The sequence below is a fragment of the Notolabrus celidotus genome, chromosome 21, assembly GCF_009762535.1.
Source record: "Notolabrus celidotus isolate fNotCel1 chromosome 21, fNotCel1.pri, whole genome shotgun sequence".
In the NCBI taxonomy this organism is placed as follows: Eukaryota; Metazoa; Chordata; class Actinopteri; order Labriformes; family Labridae; genus Notolabrus; species Notolabrus celidotus.
Window position 1 is genome coordinate 21137960 of NC_048292.1, and position 19906 is coordinate 21157865.

Genomic DNA, 19906 nt, shown 5'->3' on the forward strand with positions numbered 1-19906 from the left:
AGAAGACTACTGTTACAAGCTGCTAAATCAAGTGAATCACAGCTTCTTCTTTTGAAAAGTACACACACATACAAAAAAGATAGAACAAATAAAAACAAATGAAAGAAAGAGAAATCAAGTGAATCACAGATGTGTGTGATGTTATTGAGGACGGCGGGCGGAATAAAAACACTGCAGTTAATCTACCAATCAGACACATTCAGCATTGTAGGCCCTGCCCCCTGAAAGTCCGGGACCTTCGAAAAGTACTACCCCCCTAGGAGGGGCTTTTTAGGGGGGAGATTATCTACCCCTGAACTAAATTTAGACCCTGGTTCCTCTGGTCGAAACAGACCCAGTTCAGTAGTAAAGTTCTTCCGTTCAATAAACGCCTTTATCATTTCTTCCACACATGCCCCGTAGAAAACTTCCAGGAGTTTTCACCAAGCCCTGACCTTGAGGTTTCCCAAGTTGTTTGTCGTAGCTTCATGAAATAGTTGGAATAATAGAAGCTTCCGCCTCATAGTTGTTTTCCAGCGTTTGTTCGGCCTGTGACCTTGTTTTTTTTTGGACTTTAAATTCTCATTAGCCCCTCCTTTAATGAGCTGTCAAGTTGTGATGTGAATGTGATCATGACATACTTTTATAATCTATTTTTACCAGCGTGGAGCATCTTTCCTGAGAAGATATCTCACAGTTTTTGGAGATCTCGGTTGGTTTTATATTTTAAGATTTGCAAATAGATTAACTGGAGTCTTGTCCTGATTAGAAAGAGCGTTTCCTTGACCGATTAGCCTCCTCTTCCTCCCCCTCCTCTCTCTGTCTCACCTGTCTATTAGCCCCCTCTGCATCTCTCTCCCTCCTCATCTCTCGTCAGCACTTTGGGGAGCAGGCCCGGTCTTCCACAGATCAAGACATCCGTGTCGATAACCGTGTTCACAGAGATGAAAGCTCCAGCGGGCTGAGCCTCTGGAGCCGCTCGGGTTCAGGAGTTCACCGGCTCCACCGAAGTGTTGTGTTGCTGTTTCTGTCAATCATGTTGTGTGTGTGTGAACTCTGCAGATCGGAGGCAACCTGAGGAACATGATCAGAGTGTTTCGCCTGTTTGATTACAACCGAGGAGGACACATCCAGCTGCAAGAGTTTCGCCGCATCCTGGACAACTACTGCATCCGCCTGTCGGATAAGGAGTTTCAGAGGTATGTGTGACGCAGTTTGAGACAGCAGATCACAAAACAAGTCTGTGCAGCATATTGCAAACACCTACAGCCTGCACAGATGCTTCAAATGTCACACATTTGACCAATTTTCAGGCTGTCTAGGTCATTTTCTGTCACAATAAAGGATGCACAAGCACAAACAGCAGGTTCATGCAACAAAAATGATGCTCTGACGTCCTTCTCCTCTCTCAGCTGTTGTGGTCTTCCTCAGATTGAATCAGAGAAGAAGAGATCACCAGCACTAACTGTGTGGTCATCCTTTGTGTCGGGATGAGCGAGAGCTAATTGACTTTTAAAACTTCGGGCCCTGCAGTCAAATCCACTCCAGAAACGCCGCTCAACTTTTTTGATGCGGCTCTGGAGGATTGTGTGTGACAGGTTCATTTTCAATGGCTTTAATTGGTTTTAGCGCTCTCTCTCTCTCACACGCACACACACACACACACACGCACACGCACACACACACACACACACACACACACACACAAAAAGGTAAAGCAGAGCACAAAGCATGGCCTCTTTTCTCATCTTGTCATTGACGCTGACACTAAAGGTCACCGGTGAAGCCGTATCATTACGTTAAACATCTCTCTGCTTGTTTTCAGGTTGTGGAATCACTACACTGCCAAGAACAGCTCCACCATCTCTTATGAGCTGTTCCTGGAGAAGCTGGGTTTTGGTGACAGCCATAACTTCAGGATCTCTCCAGTCTGCACTAAGCTAGGTATGCATACAGTGGATTAAAATGTGGGTTTAGGGAAGATGATTGACAGCGTGCAGCAGGGAACTCAAGCAGAGATGTAAACAAGACTTTTAGAAATCTGCAAACATGTCTGCTGCTTTTTGAGCCTGCACTGAGAAATGCCTGAGCTAAATGCTAACACCAATGCTACACTGGAGATCAAGCTACTGATGCTAAATGTTAACTACACTGCTCAAAAAAATAAAGGGAACACTTAAACAACCCATCCTAGATCTCGATTAATGAAATATTCTAGTTGAAAATCTTTATTCATTACAAAGTGGAATGTGTTGAGAACCAAATAACATAAAAATGACCATTGGAAATCAATATCATTATCCCATGGAGGTCTGGATTCAGAATCATATTCAAAATCAAAGTGGAAAATCAGATCACAGGCTGATCCAACTTCTGTGGAAATTCCTCAAGACAATTCAAAATTAGGCTCAGTAGTGTGTGTGGCCTCCACGTGCCTGTATGCACTTCCTACAACGTCTGGGCATGCTCCTGATGAGACGACGGATGTTCTCCTGAGGGATCTCCTCCCACACCTGGATCAGGGCATCAATCACCTCTTGGACAGTCTGTGGTGCGACGTGGCATCGCTGAATGGAACGAGACATGATGTCCCAGAGGTGCTCTATTGGATTCAGGTCTGGGGAACGGACAGGCCAGTCCATAACATCAATGCCTTCATTATGCAGGAACTGCTGACACACTCCAGCCACATGAGGTCGGGCATTCTCATGCATCAGAAGGAACCCAGGACCCACTGCACTAGCATATGGTCTTACAATGGGTCTGAGGATCTCATCCCGGTACCTAATGGCAGTCAGGGTACCTCTGGCTAGCACATGGAGGTCTGTGCGGCCATCCAAGGATATGCCTCCCCAAACCCTCACTGACCCACCACCAAACCGGTCATGCTTGAGGATGTTGCAGGCAGTAAAACGTTCTCCACAGCGTCTCCAGACTCTGTCACGTCTGTCACGTGTGCTCAGTGTGAACCTGCTTTCATCCGTGAAGAGCACAGGGCGCCAGTGGCGAACCTGCCAATCCCGGTGTTCTCTGGCAAATGCCAATCGGCATGCACGGTGTTGGGCTGTGAGCAAAGGCCCCAATTGTGGACGTCTGGCCCTCATACCACCCTCATGGATGTTCCATTTGTTCTCAGAATTCTGACATCAAAGTCAGAATTCCAGAATTCTGTCTTTGATGTCAGAATTCTAGAACACCTGCTGTTGTTCTCCATACAGACTGTTCCTGCTGACAGCTGATTGGTCGATACCACTCAGAATACAGACAGAGACCAGAACCCTTCTCAGACTAAAATCCAGACCCTGAGATCCAGATTCAACATGTTTCTGAATCAGAATCTGTAATTACAGGTTAGTTGTAGCTGAAAGTAAAAAGCTTTGTCAGGTCTGTCCTCAAGAGGAGAAGAAAACTACTTTTACAATGTTTGTTTGTTGAATGGAGGTGGGATCCGTCATTTCTGATGATGCGTTCCAGGAAGTCAGGAAATCTAAACGCTGATTGTCCTTAGTGACACAGCATCAAGCAGATTTGTGTCTCAGTGTAAATGTTTGATCTAGAACAGATTGTTAGCTGCTCTTCATGCAGATATCTGTTTATAGAGAGAAAGAAATCCTCCTCACATTAACAACCATGGGAGAACCGGGATTGTCTTCCTCATGCTTTTGCTCTCCATACAGACTGCTGATGTGCTATTGGTCAATACTACTTTAGGCACAGAGGTATTATCTGGATAAATGTTCTGCGTTAGAGTCAGGGTGTTGAAATTATGTTTCATGAACTTGATTTTGAACTTTCTGTGCTGTCTTTGTGAAGTGAAGAGTTGAACAGACTTTGTTTGATTTAGAGGTTTGCAGCAGAGGGAAAACACCTCCTGAGCAGATCAAACAGAGGAAGCAGAGACCAGCAGACCCATCGGTCCTTCCTCACAGAGAGCTGCAGACTCTGTTCTTCGACAAGGTAAAGTCTTGTCAGAATCACTCTGTGTGTTTTACTCCTCTTGTTTGCGTGTCACCATCTGGCCCTCTCCCATGCATTATCCTCTTTAAAGACGGAGGGCTAAATTGGCTCTAAGTGGCGCGTGAGGATGCAAACGGCAGAGGGAACACTTCTAATTAAAATGTTTGCCCAGAAAAATCAGCTCCTGAGTTAGTGTGTTAATCACGGCTAATTTGCGGGAAAGGCGGTGGAGGCGGGGCATGAGCTGCTCTGGGATGTTCTCCATAGCAACTGAAACAAGGGTTGACTCACTTCCTGAGATTATTGATGAGCAGAAGACAAAGAGAGGAGTCTGTCTGTGAAATATGAATGTGATCTTCTGCTCTCAGATGTGTATGAACTCCACCTCCGTGTGGCGGGCGCTGCAGGCCTTCGACGCCACCCGCTCCGGACTGGTAACACAAGAAGTCCTCAGGGCCGTGCTCAGCAGCTTTGTATTTCCCATGAGCCCTCACTCCTTCCAGAAGCTGACCAGCCGGTAGAGAAAGCCAAACTTTACTTATTCATCTCTCTGTTCCCTCTTTCTAACCTTGCCTGCCCTCGGCTTCTTAAATCTTAAAATCCAGCTCTCGTTTATTCTGTGTGATATATTTCTCATGTGTGTGTATGGATTTATGTGTTTGCAGCTATGGAGGTAGAGAAAAAGGAGGGGTGAGGTGGAAACAGTTCTTGGGCCACTTCATGAACCCGGTCAAAGAAGATGAGGACACAAATGATCACACTGACAGGTCGGTTTGATCAACACAATGTGGCAAAAACTACGCTATGAGAACTACCCTGAAGGGGTTTTATTTCCTATCACTTCCTGCTAACCATACATTATCCCTTGCATGGCAGCAGACATTAACCAGAGCTACAGCTCCAGCTAGTGAAGGAAGGCTGAACTACAGCTTAGACACAACATATGACCGCCACTTCAGACCTACAGTAAAAAAATAAATATGAATAACTCTGACATAACTCTGGTGATGACTGTTCCAATTAATAAAACTGAACCTCCCTGAAGAACCCATTTAATAGAATAGGAATTCGTAGATCTGCCTCTTCTTTTTGTTTGGTAAATTTTAGCGTCTATTTTGAATAACCTTATGTAGGACTGTCAATTAACCAAACAAACAGACAGCTCCTCCATTTGCAGCTCAGTTGATTGTTTTAGTATGAGCTTAAAAGGTTCATTCAGAAGAAATCAGAAATCAGAGCAGTAGGGATGGAACAAATCCTATGGAAAAGTATGATCTTTGATGATTGACTTGCTGATAATAGCTGTTTGTCCATTCTATATTCTTGTAATAAAATGTCCATTTCTTCCGCTGAAAAACTGATTTTAGTTTATCTTCTCTCAGTCACACCGTTACTTTCATGGCGCAATTAGTTAATTGGTCAATTATTTGCAGTCGTGCATGCAGCTAACGCTACGGCCAAATGGGCCGTTCCATAACGGTACGTTAAGGCTAATGGTCCCGATTGTGTAATGGCTGGACGTGCATATGGGCCCTGATTTCAAACTGTTTTCAACATTGAAATCTCAGTTAGTGCTCACTGGGCTTCTTTTAAATCCGTGTAAAAATGTAACTTGAACATGTCTTTCTCAGAGATGGTGTAATCCTCACACTGCCGAAGTTTCGTCATGTTTGACCAGGAAATCAAATCAGAGTTTGTCTGACAGGTGACTTCTTCTGACCACTAAAAGCCCTCTTCTCTGAATCTGCAGGAGCAATAAACTAGCTTGCCAGAGTATATCAGCTCATGCTGAATTCCCTGCGTTACATCTATTCATCCTTTATATGCATACAGATAAAGATTAAAATAAAGTCTTGATCTTGATCTGGAAACTAACAAGATGCTCTTTTAGAGATAATGATGCCTCCTTTTTTTGTGTCCTCCACAAAATTTACAAGGTGAAGACACTTTGAAAGACAATATTTAGGTAAAGACGAGGTTAAAAAATGGCTACTTTCCAAAAGTTTCTGTTATTAACATCCACTAAACATTTCTCCTTTCCATCCCTCTCCTCCTAGGGTTTCAGAGCCGCCTGCACAGGATAAAGATAACTTGCTTTTCCAGGATATTTACCCTCAGCTGAAGGAGATCTTCCATCTGCTGGACCAGGTAAGCATCAGGATCAGAAGTAAAGTAAATAACGGACTAAAGTAGAGCAATAAATCTTCTGTTTGAGCATCGGGCACACTGAAATGCCTCCAAACCTCTCCCTTATTTGCGCAGCGTTGCGAAAAGTGTCGTCAAAGAACATGACAGAAGAGATTTTGAATGTTATCAGACGGGACACATGGGAGTCCTCTCAGCAGATTGCTCAGAGACAAAGGCACACACTCAGGTATGTGCTTTAAAATATAAATGCCAGACAGCTTTACAGATGAGCCAATCATCATCTGCAGCTTTTTGATGGCCATAAACATGATTAGATGATTGCATATGGCCGCTGGTTAGCCACTCAGTCACTAGCCATATGTTCATCTGACAGCGATCGCCTTCAACACGCCTCCGCATCCAGTTCTGCCTCTTTAATTTCAAATCAGTCTTCTTCAGCTGCATCAAACTTTGGAGTTTCACGAAACTTCGGGGGAAGGGGGGGCCGAATCTTCCATTAATTCACAGTTATGTTTGATGTTTCTGCCGCCACTCACAAAACAACAACCGGCGTCCAAGTTTGACGAAGTGTGTGTGTGTGTATCAGTGTTTGTGTGTGAAGCCTCTCCCAGATATGAATCACACGTATCTATCTGCCAGAATCTCCTCCTTTTAATGGCATGGGAGGGAAAAAAATCCCTCCATCAACTGTTTTAATAATCTATTCAGCAGTGGGAGATCAAACAAGAGAGTCCTCACACCGCCAGCCAATAATGAGCTTTTTCACTCTGGCAGGTTCCGAGCCAAATCTGGTTTTTAGACTCTCGGGGGAAGCTCGGAAGACTTTCTGTGATTCACATTGTTTGTGTATGATTCTAAATCTATCGTACACATCACATGAAAGAGACGTAGTGCCAGGCCATAATTAGTACTATCATTACAGAGCAGTATTTAACAATGGACCGTTTCACAACCTGGACGAGGAGCGAACACGGAAATATGAATATTCACAAAACGTACAAATCAAGGGAAAAACAACAACACTGGATTTAATGTTTGTTCATCACGTGCTCTGAACCTCAGCGGACAGATGTGTAACAATGAGCTCAACTCACAATACGATACAACACGATATGATGGGATACGGTACGATACGCAAAAATCCATACGGTACGGTATATTATGTAACTACAGGATACGATACATAAAAATACGTTACGTTACCCTACAGTGCGACACAGTACGTTACATTGTGCAATATGATACGTATGTTTCCATATTGGAAATCCTGAACTCAATCTAACGTTGGTCAAGCTAGTGTGAGGTAAAGAGGCGGGCCTTTAGCCTCCATGCTAATAGCTACAGTGTTCCCGCCTGTCAATCAAGTCAGCCACGCCCTTATTTGGGCAAAACTCTTAAGTTCATTCAAGTTTATTCAGAACTAAACGTTTTTTTTTTAACCAGGCTGTAAACATGTTTATTTCTGCTGTAAAGATCGTCTTCTTTAAATGGGTGTGTATGTGGTTTCTGATACTTTGGAGCCAGCCTCAAGTGGATGCTTGAGGAACTGCAGTTTTTAGCACTTTTGCATGGGCTTCATATTTTAAGACTACAGGTTGCCTCTTGAATACAATGCTGCGATACTTTGCAATACAAAACCAGACGAGATTCAATATGTTACATTATGGTACAGTGCAGAATTTTACGTAACGACAGGATACAATATGATGCAATAAAATATGTTATAATATGATATGAATACATATACTATATGGAAAGATATGATGCAATGCAATACAATATGATATGTTTGCATATTGGAAATGCTGAACTACAGCTAACTTCAGCATTGGCTTCATATTTTAAGGCTGGAGGTTGCCGCTTGATTACGATACAATGCAATGGGATGCAAAATGATACAATTCAATAAAATGTTATAGGATACAATACTATGTTTAAGATAAGATACGATTGGATTTGATTCAATACAATATAAAACACTACAACCCATAAAGTACCAAACAATACCATACGATGCGATGTGATGGTATGATACAACACCAGTGATACGTTGGATGCCATACTATAGAATAAAATTCTTGATGCTGGGTTCTCAATAAAATATGTTTTTTGTTCAGAGTGTAGTAACCCTGTTTATGTTCAAGCTTCAGTGAAGAGGTTGTCTTAAAACTGTGACTTTTGATGCTTTTATTTTGCCTTTTTTCTGCCTTACACCAAGGTTACTGACTTCCCTGTTTTAATAAATGTTTAATTTTGAAAGGACACAACGGTTCCACAAGACAGTACAGTTGCAGTAGAACCATATGGACCTAAATATAAACCCTTTTTTCCCTCAAAATACATCTGAATGAACACTCGTTTAATTGTATGGCGCAAGATGACGCCACTTATCTGTGGAGCGAGTGTTTCCCTCATGACCGAGGCTGGCTGTCACTCACAACTACTAAAACAGGAGGATGAGAGATGGAAAGACACAGCGAACAAAGCAGCACAAAAGAAGGACAAGCTAACCAACAACTGAAACGGAGTTATGATGCATTTTTAAGAAACGGTTATCTACGCTTGTTTACGTCTTGCAACCCTGATGAAGCTTAAATACCTATCCTCCGGAACCACAACCGCGAATCAAAACGATCATTACAACTCCCTCTCATTGTTTCCTGTGCAGAGGCAGGCAGATTGGATCACTCGTGCAGACCTGAGGATTTTCCTGCAGAAACCAGGTGAGACCAAAAACCTCCTTCCTCGCCTTGGACCTCCACAGATCATAGAGCTGCTCCAGGTGCTGGACCCTGAACACACCGGGGTCATCCAGAAAGCTAACGTGGAGAAGCTGAACCCCAACATAACGCCTGGTTCAACAGTCAACGCAGCAACACCGCCCGTCAGTCCAAACACTGACGAGACTGACGTAGGTTACAGCTACGATCTGTGTTTCAAACCGATGCAAGTTCATGAATTTAAACTCTGTGTCTTCATTCTTTCTCCTCAGCGTGAGCTGAAATCCTCGGATGAGATACCGACCACACAGAGCGATGATAACATGCACGTGGCTTCTGCTTCACAGAGAACAGTGAGAACACGATGTATTGTGATCAAATATCACCTTTATCACACAAAGCATGCTGCAGCAGATCAAACAGAGACAACACAGAGGATCACATCAAAAGAAAATAGAGGGGTTAATTATTAATGCGCTGTTTGATTCGTGTGTGTTTGCTTTGTGTGTGTGTGTGCGTGTGTGTGTGTGTGTGTGTGTTGTTCTAAATGAAGGTGGAGGATGTGCTGCAGGAGAAGCTGTGTGAGCAGCAACTCGGAGCAGCGCTGGAGGCTCTGAAGCTGTGTGACCCTGAGCTCCGTGGAAACGTCACACGAGAAGATCTGAAGACGGTCTTAAGCTGCTGTGGCATCTCAGACACACACTTCAACAAGTGAGACACACACGCATGCAGTGCAGTAATCTAAAGCTCACAAAAAGAGAGAAAAGATGGCAGCTGTTGTTTTTAAAGTCAGGAGTGAAGCTGTGACCTCGGAGATAAGAGATATAACAGCCTGGACAGACTGCTGACACTAAACTGTAAAACAACAGAACGGAGACGCTGAGGAGGAGTGTTGGAAAAGAAAAAGTTGAGTGTTACTCGATGTTGAGGGAGTAGTTTGGAAATGTGTTTATTTACTTTGTTGCCAAGAGTGACACAACCGCTCTCGTGTGGATGATAAGATACAGAGCTCAATCAACTGGCCTAGTTTAGAGCTTATTAGATTAAAGCAATATAATACATTTTTTTTAATTATTACATAAAACATAAAACTGCTGCTATGATTATGCTGTACAGAAAGCAGCAAAACCTCAGAGAACCAAGAAATGGAGACGTTTCCTTTCCTGACATTTCTGAAGGTGCAGATTTAACTACACTTTTCTGTCAATTTGCTCTTTAAAGGCGTTGAATTCCTGCCTGAAGTCAGCTTTTAATTCTTCCTTAAATGTCGCAAAGTCATGTTTTATTTCTCATTTGAGTTGTGCAGCGTCTCGGCGCTAACCCTTTTCCATTTTGCGTTTGTCGTCTACTTTGTTTGGTTCCCCAACTAATTACTCGTAATAGTATATGATGTATTAAAGTTCTTGAGTTTTTTGGGAGTTTAGTTTCTCCTCGACTGGCTGGACCGCTGGCTTAAGCTGCCATCACTCGCTCACCGCTAAACCAGAAGTCCTTTACTTCACTTTTGATCCATTTGCCTCTCAAGTTAATGAAGTCTGTTGTTTATAGCTAACTACCCACTACACCAGAATACCCGCAACCTTACCGCCATTCCTGCAGCAATTTCTCCGACAGATGTTAGCCTTGAGCTCAAACTGTGGCGCCAACTGGTCAGCATGTAATTGAGTAATTAGCTAGTTTATCTCAAGAGGTGGTGGAGACCAAAAAGGAGCTCAAAGGAAAGAAAGAGGGAAATTACATTGTTCAAGAGTATCCAGGGGCGTCGGTTCAGCTCAGCGTCCCAAATACAGAGGCTTTAGCTCTTTGCTGCACTCTCTCCTCCAAAAGTTTCTCGTCTCTCTTCAATTCTCAGATCTTTAGAAAACGTATGCACAAAATAAATCTTTGATGTTAGAGTATGGATGTTCTCTTTCTGTGTTTGTAGTCTCTGTGAGACCTCCAGCTCCAGACCACACCGGCCCCACTACGATCTCTGTTTATTTTTCCACAGTGATTCAGAGTGTGTTATATTAATCTACAGCTGATAAATGTTGCTGTTTATCATACAGCAACGGGAATCCCGGAAGTGCTGTAAATGCGGGAAACACAATGCCTATGAGCGGACCAATCACAGGGCTTGCGGTTCACGTCGATTCCACGTCTAGTTACAGTTTGGAGGAGGTGCATGTCAGCTACATGCCTAGGCCTCTGCATAGCTACGAGGACATCCGTCATAGGCTACGCCGTCGATTCGAAGCAGAAGTATAAATCAGGCTTAATGCAGAAGTGCATTCTTTGTTACGGCAAGCAGGGGGCGATCCCACTGATTGCAAAGGAAGTCTAATCTCATACAACTTTATAAATCGGAGAATTTATCGGCCCAGGACAAATTTCCAAAACAAGTTTATGGTCATAACAATCAGTCACATATTTTGAGCATGACTTCTCGCATTTGAAGCAATCTTGTTGCAATTTTTGGTCACATGATTGATAACAGTGTGGTTTGGTCTGAACTCTTGGACTTTTGACTCTAGACCTTATGCATCATAATTAATTGACGGTTTGCCCTACAGGCCAGCTACATCACCTCAGTGCATGCTGAAGTCAGATCGACATTCTCCGCCACTTCCCTCCAACCTGAAACCTGCTCAAAGCACCTGCAGCATCCTGGACGTAGTTTTCCAGGCGATGAAGGTGAGATTGGAGGAAAGACAGAGCAGACTGGCCGATAGAGTCCAGGCAGTCACGCAAAGATCTGAAGAGACGCTGTCGGAGAGAGACGTCAGGAAGGTGAGTAACAGATTTGATCTGTTATGAAACTCAGAAAATGTCCTGTTTTCATTTGCTTATAACCAAAATAAAATGAAGGACAGATCTGTTTTCTTCACCTTTTTATGTGACCTTTATAACTTGCACCACTGCCATGTTCCTACTGTAGCCCGGAGCAGTCAAACTACTTTTTCATAGTCTGTATAAAGCATGGATGTAGTCTCTTATTGGAATCACTTACCCTAACTAACTTCTGTCTAATCTAGAAACATGCAGGCCAGAGCCTAGCCGCCTTGCAAATAGCTGCAACACACCCACCTGTCAGTCAAATAAGCCCTGCCCCAAAGTATGCATTCTCATGTATAACTTTTATCCTTTGTATAATCAAAGCGGTTGAGTTAGAAACATATTCACCTGTTTACAAAATTGAAGCAGGGTCATGTCTTTATGGGCAAGAAAGAGGTTTCTTTGGTTTTTGCAGTCAGCCTCTAGTGGACACTTGAGAAACTGCAGCTTTTTTTGCACTTCTATGTTTGCTAAAACTGGAGGTTGCCTCTTGGTTTGTTCATGTTTTCACACATTTAACCTACAACAGGGGAGCTGTTAACTCTTTCGTTGGATATTTAAAGACTTTTGTTTCTCTGGATTCAAAGTGTCAAAGATGCAGGTTGTGTACCTTTGCAGACAGTGTCGTCCTCGTGTCTCCCCTCTCACCCTCAGGTCTTAGAGGACAGCTCGGTCATCCTGGATGACAAAGATTTCAGTAAGTTCATCGGCCTGCTCGGCTTCAGAGATAGACGGATCGAGAGCTCGTCATTCCTGCAGAAATACAATGGTGAGACAGAAGAACGTCAGCCAGAACATTTCGACCAGCAGCGTCTCCAATCCCATCAGTTCTGCATGACAGAGCTGTCAATGCTTAAACACAGATTTTAAAAATCCTTCCTCCACTTTACTCTGCATCCAAACTCGCACCCCACCCACGGCGATCAAACACAAACCCCCCACCTCCCGTAGAATGATGTCTCTCTTAGCGCAGGAGCCAATCGGAGAAATCATCCCAGATTATAAATAGAGTGAGCGGGAGCCTCTTCGTCTCTCATTAGCAGAGCAGAGAGGCACACTGAATCAGAGTCACACTCATTTCTGCTTGTTTGGGCTAATTATGTGCTTTGGAAGCAGAAAACAGAGCAGCAGGGCATCGCTCTAATTTGTATATACGCTAAAAAAGAAAGAAAAAAGAAACAGAAAAAAAGAGGATTCATTAAACAAAGCCAGGACGTAAAGTAAGTCGTGTTTGCAAGGCATACAAAACAAGTTCTCCACATTCAGAGAACAAGTGTCTCCTAATTAAATGTAAATTAGGTCAGCCGGTTAAATGCCCAGTGTGCTTGTCAGACATGAAGGGCATTTTGTGGAGCGCCCAAAACACAAATAAATCACAAAACTCCAATTTACTGATTTCACTCCCGCACAAAGACGAGGGCGTGAAGGAGCATGGGTTAATTATGGGATTAATTAAAAGGCCAAATATCAAAACTCCGGATATTTAACTTTTGTTTCTCTGCAGAGTTCACAGACGGACGCACATGGACAAGCTGTGAGGGTCGAGGAGACGAGGGGGAGGTCGACCGCCTGCTGACTACAGCCGAGCAGTGCATGGCCGCAATGAAGACCAGGATCAAAAGCATCCACGGGGTGAGCACCAAGTCCACAGGAAGGCTTTCACCAACTGATCGACTCTTTTAATTGTTTATTGTTGCTTTAGGAAATGGTCATCTAGTCAAATAGTCAAACCTCAGTAAGGGGGGCGAACTCAGCTCTGACGTGCAGCTGAAGACTTGTTTCATTTAGTAAAGACACCGCTTTGACGATAAAATGTGACATCACGGTGCAATGCTTGAACTGACGATTTATCAACTAATCCAGGGGTTCCCAATCTTTTTTTAGTGTCAGAGATTGGCGACCCCCACCGTCCTGAGGTGGTTAAATGTTGCTCACAGCTACATGCAAGAACTAACAGGCCAATCCAATAACCTACATTTCTTTGTAATTGAATAAAGGCTAGAAGCAGGATCATTTCCTCTGGTCATGTGGCAACACAGTAAAGAAGAAAATTGATGAAGTTTTCTATGTGCATGGTTTTATCCGAAATGTAGCTACTTTTTCTGCTGATATTTTTACAACAATGCATAAAATACACACTTTTAGATCATTCTAAATTTGTATGTTTTTTAAAAGGAGTTATCTTGCGACCACCAATCAGTGTCCCGCGACCCCCACTTTGGGAACCACCGAACTAATCGACTACTATTTTGAGAAACATGGAGGCTCGTAAATCTTGTTCTTGGGTTTGAGAGGAGCTGTAGACATTGATGCTTTTAAACGTAAACTAAAAATGTATTTATTCAGTCTGGCTTTTAAGAAGGGTTTAACAATTGTATTACTTACCTCTACTATTGTATTGGTTTAAATTATGCTTTATTACTTTGTTAATTTTAACTGTATATTTTATTTGAAATTATTTACTCAGTTTTATTTATACTTTTAGCCTTCATTTTATTTTCAACTCTTATCCTTACCCTTTTTAAATATATTTAACTATATATTTTCTTAATATTAATTTGATGCTTTAACTTATTTTAATTAGACATATTATTGTTGTTGGTGTGCATTGGTCTCTATTTTAAAATCTTTTTGTTTTTAATGTCTAGCCCATTATTTTATTTCTTCTTCTTTCTTATTTTCAATCGCTATAGGCTCTTTGTATTGCATTTGATTTGTGTGAAAGGTGCTTTATAGATAAAGCTTGATTGATTGAAGTTTGATTGTTACTCATGAAGCCCCCGGTCTGTCTTTTAAAGCAGCTCTGAGTTCTGCAAGCTAGCTTTGACTCAGTCCAAGTTTTGTCATCTATTTTACTCAGAATGGGCACGTAAATTGTCACGTTGTTTTAAAAAACAAAGAAGATGGACCAAAAATGCAGACTTAAAAGAAACGTTTGATAAATAAAAGCTCAGAGAAAAACTCAAACTTACTTTTTATGACAAAATCCAAGACGAGGAAGGACACAGAGGATGCAGCAAGATGTAAGAAAGACTCAATGAACTGACAAAAGGAGAGGGAAACAGAGAAAGTTAATCCACACAGGTGTGAAAGACGACACAGGTGAGACTAATGAGTGTAATCAAACAAGGGAGAAACACACAAGGGCAGGAAGTAACACTAAACCAGACACACAGAGCAAGAACTACAACATACAACAGGCAACATTATAGACTGAACGAAGAAACCCAAATTCATACACCAAGGAGTACAAAACCAGAGTATTGAGACAACACAAGGCATTATCAACAAAATAAAACAGGAAACGTTTAACATGATACGTTTAAATACAATCAGATTCTGTTTTGTTTATGTAGTCACTCCCTGGTGGCCATATGAAAGAATGCAGGTTTAAGATTTCACTTTTCTGCACCAGGAGCGTTTGCTGGTTGTGCATTAAGACAGACAAACCAGGAGACTGTTTGCTGGTTAATTCCTAAATGTATGGATTTAAAATATTTCACATCAGTCTTGTAAATGCATCGTGAGGCAGGAAAAAGACTCAAATCATACGCAAACTCTTCATGAAAAGTGAGATGTTCAGAGGCAATCTTTTAGGATCCATGTGGATCCACGCTGCAGGAAACCTATGTAACAAATGGATCTCTCTGTTCTTTTTGTTAAGGATTACCTGATGGCGTTTCGTCTCATGGACACAAAGCATAAAGGCATGGTCGACCGCCATGACTTCAAAGATCTCTACGACAGTCTGGGTTTTTTTTGCAGGGAGCCCGAACACGAGCGGCTGCTGGATCTGATCGGCCTTCATCCCGGTGGAAACCTGAACTACGCTGAGTTTGTGGATGTTGTGGAAAATAAAGGCAAACAGAAACCACAGCCTGATGCAGCGAGAGTGTGAGTGTGCTTAGGTTATGACTGATGTTAGAGGAGACGGTGTCCTGTGACTGTTCATGTCCGTCTCTTCTGACAGGCAGCAGCAGCTCCATGAACTCCTGTCCTCTGAGGTGCGCTGCAAATGGGCCGACGTGTCGAAGGTCAGAACTTCTTCCAGGAAACAGAGAGAGTAAACCTGCGCGTGATGTTCAGACCTCGACCTGTTTATCTGCTTCTCATCAGGTGCTGTGTCCGTTTGACTCGGATGCTCAGGGTTGGATCCATAAAAACAGTCTGAGGACACTCCTCTTCACCTACTCTCTTCCTCTCACATCCGATCAGTTTGACCGGCTCTGGCTGAGGTACGGCAAAGAAATAACCTCTCTGCGTGGCTTGTTTTTTGGTGCACAATGCTTCTGACTTTGATTCTTGTTGCAGATATTCGACTCTAAATGTAGGCGCGTCTTTTATTGATAGTCACACCAAATTATGTAAAACGTTTCCCCAATCTTTGCTGAGAAATCTGATTCAGATAAGATCAAATCCTTATTGACTCTTTTTTAATCCGAGGGGAGAGTTTGTCCTAAATTTAAAGATATTTCCTGCATTTTTCAATCGCAAGAACGATACAAAATAAAGGGCAGAAAATTTCTTCTTTTGGGACATGTTATCACAGTGAATTTGCCCTCACTGTCTGCAATTTCTGCATTCCCAAGAAGGGGATGAAAAATCTTAAATCTTCCATGTTTTTTGAGCTTCAATGCAAACAGTTTCTTTAGTCGAGTCAGGTCGGGCTGGACCATTCATCTAAAACTGGGTAAATTCAAATGAACCTGCCAAGGCTTTTGTCTGATATTAATTCTACCTTGGCAGGTATGACCCGGAGCAGCGAGGCCGTGTGGTGGTTCGTGACTTCATGGAGAAGCTCGGGTTACAACAGGACCAGAAGAGACCAGAGATCTCTGATGCTGCCTCATGGGAGACCAAAGAGTAAGAGTCGTTGCACGTTAGGGTACGGAGCTGTTTTCCACATTAGGCATGATTGTTTCGTACCACACTTGAGCTCGATTGCTTCCCCCTCCCTTCTCCCATGCTACTCTCTGTTTTAACACGAATAACATTGTTCCCTACCCGAGCACACCTATGTATGCAAGTAATTAGTTTGTAAATCCACAAAGAAGAAGAAAGAAAGAAGAAGAAAAAGAAGCAACCATTGCAAATATTCGTGTCATCAACAGGGCAACATTTGTTCATGTTCCGAGTGGACAGTCGTGTCCGGCCTGCTGCTGTGGATGTTTTTATTATTGTGCAACGACTCTCTTACCGTCCCTCCTGCAGCTCAGAGGATGAAATGGCCCATGCTGCGTGGATTCAATGTTTTCTGGAGTTTGGTTGCATCACATCTCCTGCAGACCATGCTAGAGTACACATGATTCATGCTCGAAACCACCTCTTCAAGCTGACCAAGGCATGGTGCTCAAGTCTGGTGAGATTGTGTTCACACTGATCAAATGAGCTGGACTTGGGGGTTAATTGTACTCGGATTCAAGCCCGGGCCTACAATATGAAACCCACTTTGAAGAGATGGTGTCTGGCACGAATCACCTGTACTCGAATGCAGTCTGCAGGAGCAGTGTTGCCAACTCCTCATTGGGGAAAGTAGCTATTGGCTGTCCTAAAAGTCGCTAAATGACGTCATCATTTAATTTGCATAATTTGAATTGTAATAGACGCTGTAGAAGAGACGTGAACCGTTGAGGGAGAGACAAAAAGAGGTTAAAAAACCCTAACCCTAAACATGTTTATAACTACACTTAGGAGCTTACAATAAATCAATGTAAAACATTAAATTTTTCAACCAGAATATTTTCAAGATGTTTATCGTATACAATCTACATTAACTATCTAAATGGACCAAAAACAGAGTAAGCGGGATCAGCCAGCGGTGTCTTTGTACATGCATGATACATTTGTAGTCTGGATGCTGAGGGATAAACGCCTCCTGCTCTGAATGCAGCTTGGAGGGACTCACAGCAGCATCCACTGCTCGTTGAGAAGAGTAAGAACGATACATGCTTTCATGTGAGTCTCCAAAAGTCTCCATTTAACACCAGAATAAGTCAATAGATTTGTCACCAGTCGGTAAAAAAAAAAAAAAAAAAGAGTCACCAGAGGGGTCTGAAAACTCACTAAACATCTCCTGCAACACTGTGCTTGAGATGCAAATTTAACGGAGCTCAAACAAATTAGTAGGCTACTATTGACGTCACAACTGTTGGACTCGGTCTCTCCAAAAAACATTGTACCAATGCAACTTAGGCCCATTTCATCCTCTGAGCTGCAGGTAGATGTTGAAGTAGGAATGCCAATGAGGTAGAGAGTCACTATTGGCAATCTCTGAATGTTCAGTATAAAACATCAGGATTTTTTGCACTGAACCTGTACAAATGTCACCCAGTTGATAACACGTATGTTTTCCACATAGACTGTATAAAATATGGACGTAGTATCCGTGACGTCACCCATCTGTTCCTGACAGCTGTTTTGAAGCCAATCGACAGCGGCAGCCATATTGGAAATGCGGAACTCAACCAGGCAGAGTGTGACGTAGTGTGAGCCTCCTAGCCAACAGCTATGTGTTCCCGACCGGGAGTCACGTCAGTCATGTCCTTATTTGGGCAAAAACTCGGAATCTTAATATCTTCTGAACTGTCACGTAAAAAAAAAAAAAAAACCCTGTACAGTGTGTGCCGATAGAGAGATTAGCTTCGTTGGGCCAAGCCATTTTTTGAACCAGGCTGTAAACATGTTTATTAATGCTGCAAAGATCCTCTTTTTCCCATTCATGTCTATGTGGTTTCCCGGTGTTTCTGCAGCCAGCCTCAAGCGGATTCTTGATGTATTGCAGTTTATAACACTTCCGCATGGGCTTCATTGTTTGAGACCGGAGGTTGCTGCTTGGTTTTCCATGATTATTTCTTCTTCTTGGCAGATTTGCAAACCAACTACGTGCATACCGCCACCTACTGTTTCAGACTGTGTGCATATGCAAGTGAGCATGGGAGACGGAACATTGTAACTAGCGGCTGGTAGAGGAGGATGGAGCAAGGATGTGTGAAAACACTCAGAGGGAAAAGAATTCCTGACAAAGAATTTACTTATCTTATTTCTTTCCGCAAACTATTTATGCACTCTTTTATTTGAGCTGTTCATTTTTATAATCATACATCAGATTATGTATTTTTTGAAGACATTTAGGATTAAAAACTTCAGTAGAGTCAGATGTGTTTTGAGTTATTAGAGCTAGAGTATATGTATAAAAAAAACCTGACGACAAAGAACAAACAAATCTTTGAGATCTTTTCGTGAATAAACTTACTCAAATATATATAAATAAAGTAGTTAGTCAGAGCAAACTTTTTAACACTGATGCTTCTGTTTACTGAGTCGACTTGAAACACACAAATACATGAACTTTAGAAACAACCCTCAGCACTCTCCATCATTATACACGTTGTTATTTCACTCTCAGAATGAGCTCCTCACTGCGGGGGGTTCAGATAAACAAACATCCATCATCTGCTGTGATTTCTATTAAACCATCATTAAAATATCTTATATAAAATATAATTTAAACACTATTCTATACGGTCTATTATCTCCTTAAAAATAAAACGTGATGGCTGCGGAAAATTCTTTAATTAAAGTTCTGATGTATGGGAGCAGAAAACATCAACATTCAGACGAAGATGAAGAGTTCACTGAGCTATGTGACTCATTCTGCTCACAGACAGGTGAGCGACTCTTTGACTCACCTGTGTTTAAGGAGAGACGGTGCAGTTAAGGTGGAGGAGCTGGGAAACACCTTCAGCTGCTCCGTCCAGAGAGAGCAGCGTGTTGATCACCTGCACAGGTAAACCCAGTTCTGCCTTCTCTGCAAAGAGAAATATGAGCAGGAGTTATGAAGGCATGCTCTCTGAAAGGTTTAGAGGGTAGGGATAGTTTGGGAGCGTGCCTACGTTCCCACAATTTGGCATCTATAAACTCTGCTTCAGCCGAAACCCTTTTTGATCAGATTATTTTTCTTGTGATGATTGTAATTGTGACGATTTCTGCATTGAAATACAATTACTCATGCATTCATTAATTTACTATAAAGTGCTTCAAAAAAAATTGTGGGAGGATAGGGCTTAAATTGAAGGGAAATGTAGGAGCACAAGACCTAATTTTGAAAATGTCCTAGAAATGTGGGACCATTGGGCTGTTGGAACATAGGGAGGACCCTGATAGTTTAATACAAAGTAAATATATTATAATATTGTTAATACAAAAAGCCTGCGATTTAAAGAAATAGAACTATAGAATATAACAATTTAAACTGTACACTTATGTATTTTTTTCCATTTGAATACAGA

General features: G+C 42.3%; 1 protein-coding gene and 1 long non-coding RNA gene across 4 annotated transcripts in view; one reads left to right on the plus strand and one right to left on the minus strand.

Moving 5' to 3' along the window:
• Positions 1-19401, minus strand: part of LOC117805075 — a 35395-nt gene extending 15994 nt beyond the window's left edge. For 2 of the 3 annotated variants that reach the window (XR_004629336.1, XR_004629334.1), the window contains exons 1-3: positions 19307-19401; positions 14591-14660; positions 12229-12371 (exon numbers count right to left, since the gene is read on the minus strand). This is a non-coding gene — a long non-coding RNA (uncharacterized LOC117805075). Of the gene's footprint in view, positions 1-11370; positions 11550-12228; positions 12372-14590; positions 14661-19306 lie in introns of all 3 variants that reach the window. The other variant, XR_004629335.1, reaches the window with a different exon arrangement.
• Positions 1-19906, plus strand: part of efcab6 (EF-hand calcium binding domain 6) — a 52749-nt gene that overhangs the window by 21303 nt on the left and 11540 nt on the right. Inside the window, exons 5-20 of the mRNA XM_034673655.1 lie at positions 1042-1178; positions 1805-1923; positions 3824-3936; positions 4305-4453; positions 4602-4703; positions 5994-6084; positions 8753-8995; positions 9077-9157; positions 9358-9515; positions 11357-11573; positions 12273-12387; positions 13123-13250; positions 15283-15512; positions 15589-15652; positions 15735-15853; positions 16365-16481. Of these exons, the coding sequence (XP_034529546.1) occupies positions 1042-1178; positions 1805-1923; positions 3824-3936; positions 4305-4453; positions 4602-4703; positions 5994-6084; positions 8753-8995; positions 9077-9157; positions 9358-9515; positions 11357-11573; positions 12273-12387; positions 13123-13250; positions 15283-15512; positions 15589-15652; positions 15735-15853; positions 16365-16481 (2183 nt within the window). The remainder of the gene's footprint in view (positions 1-1041; positions 1179-1804; positions 1924-3823; positions 3937-4304; positions 4454-4601; positions 4704-5993; positions 6085-8752; positions 8996-9076; positions 9158-9357; positions 9516-11356; positions 11574-12272; positions 12388-13122; positions 13251-15282; positions 15513-15588; positions 15653-15734; positions 15854-16364; positions 16482-19906) is intronic.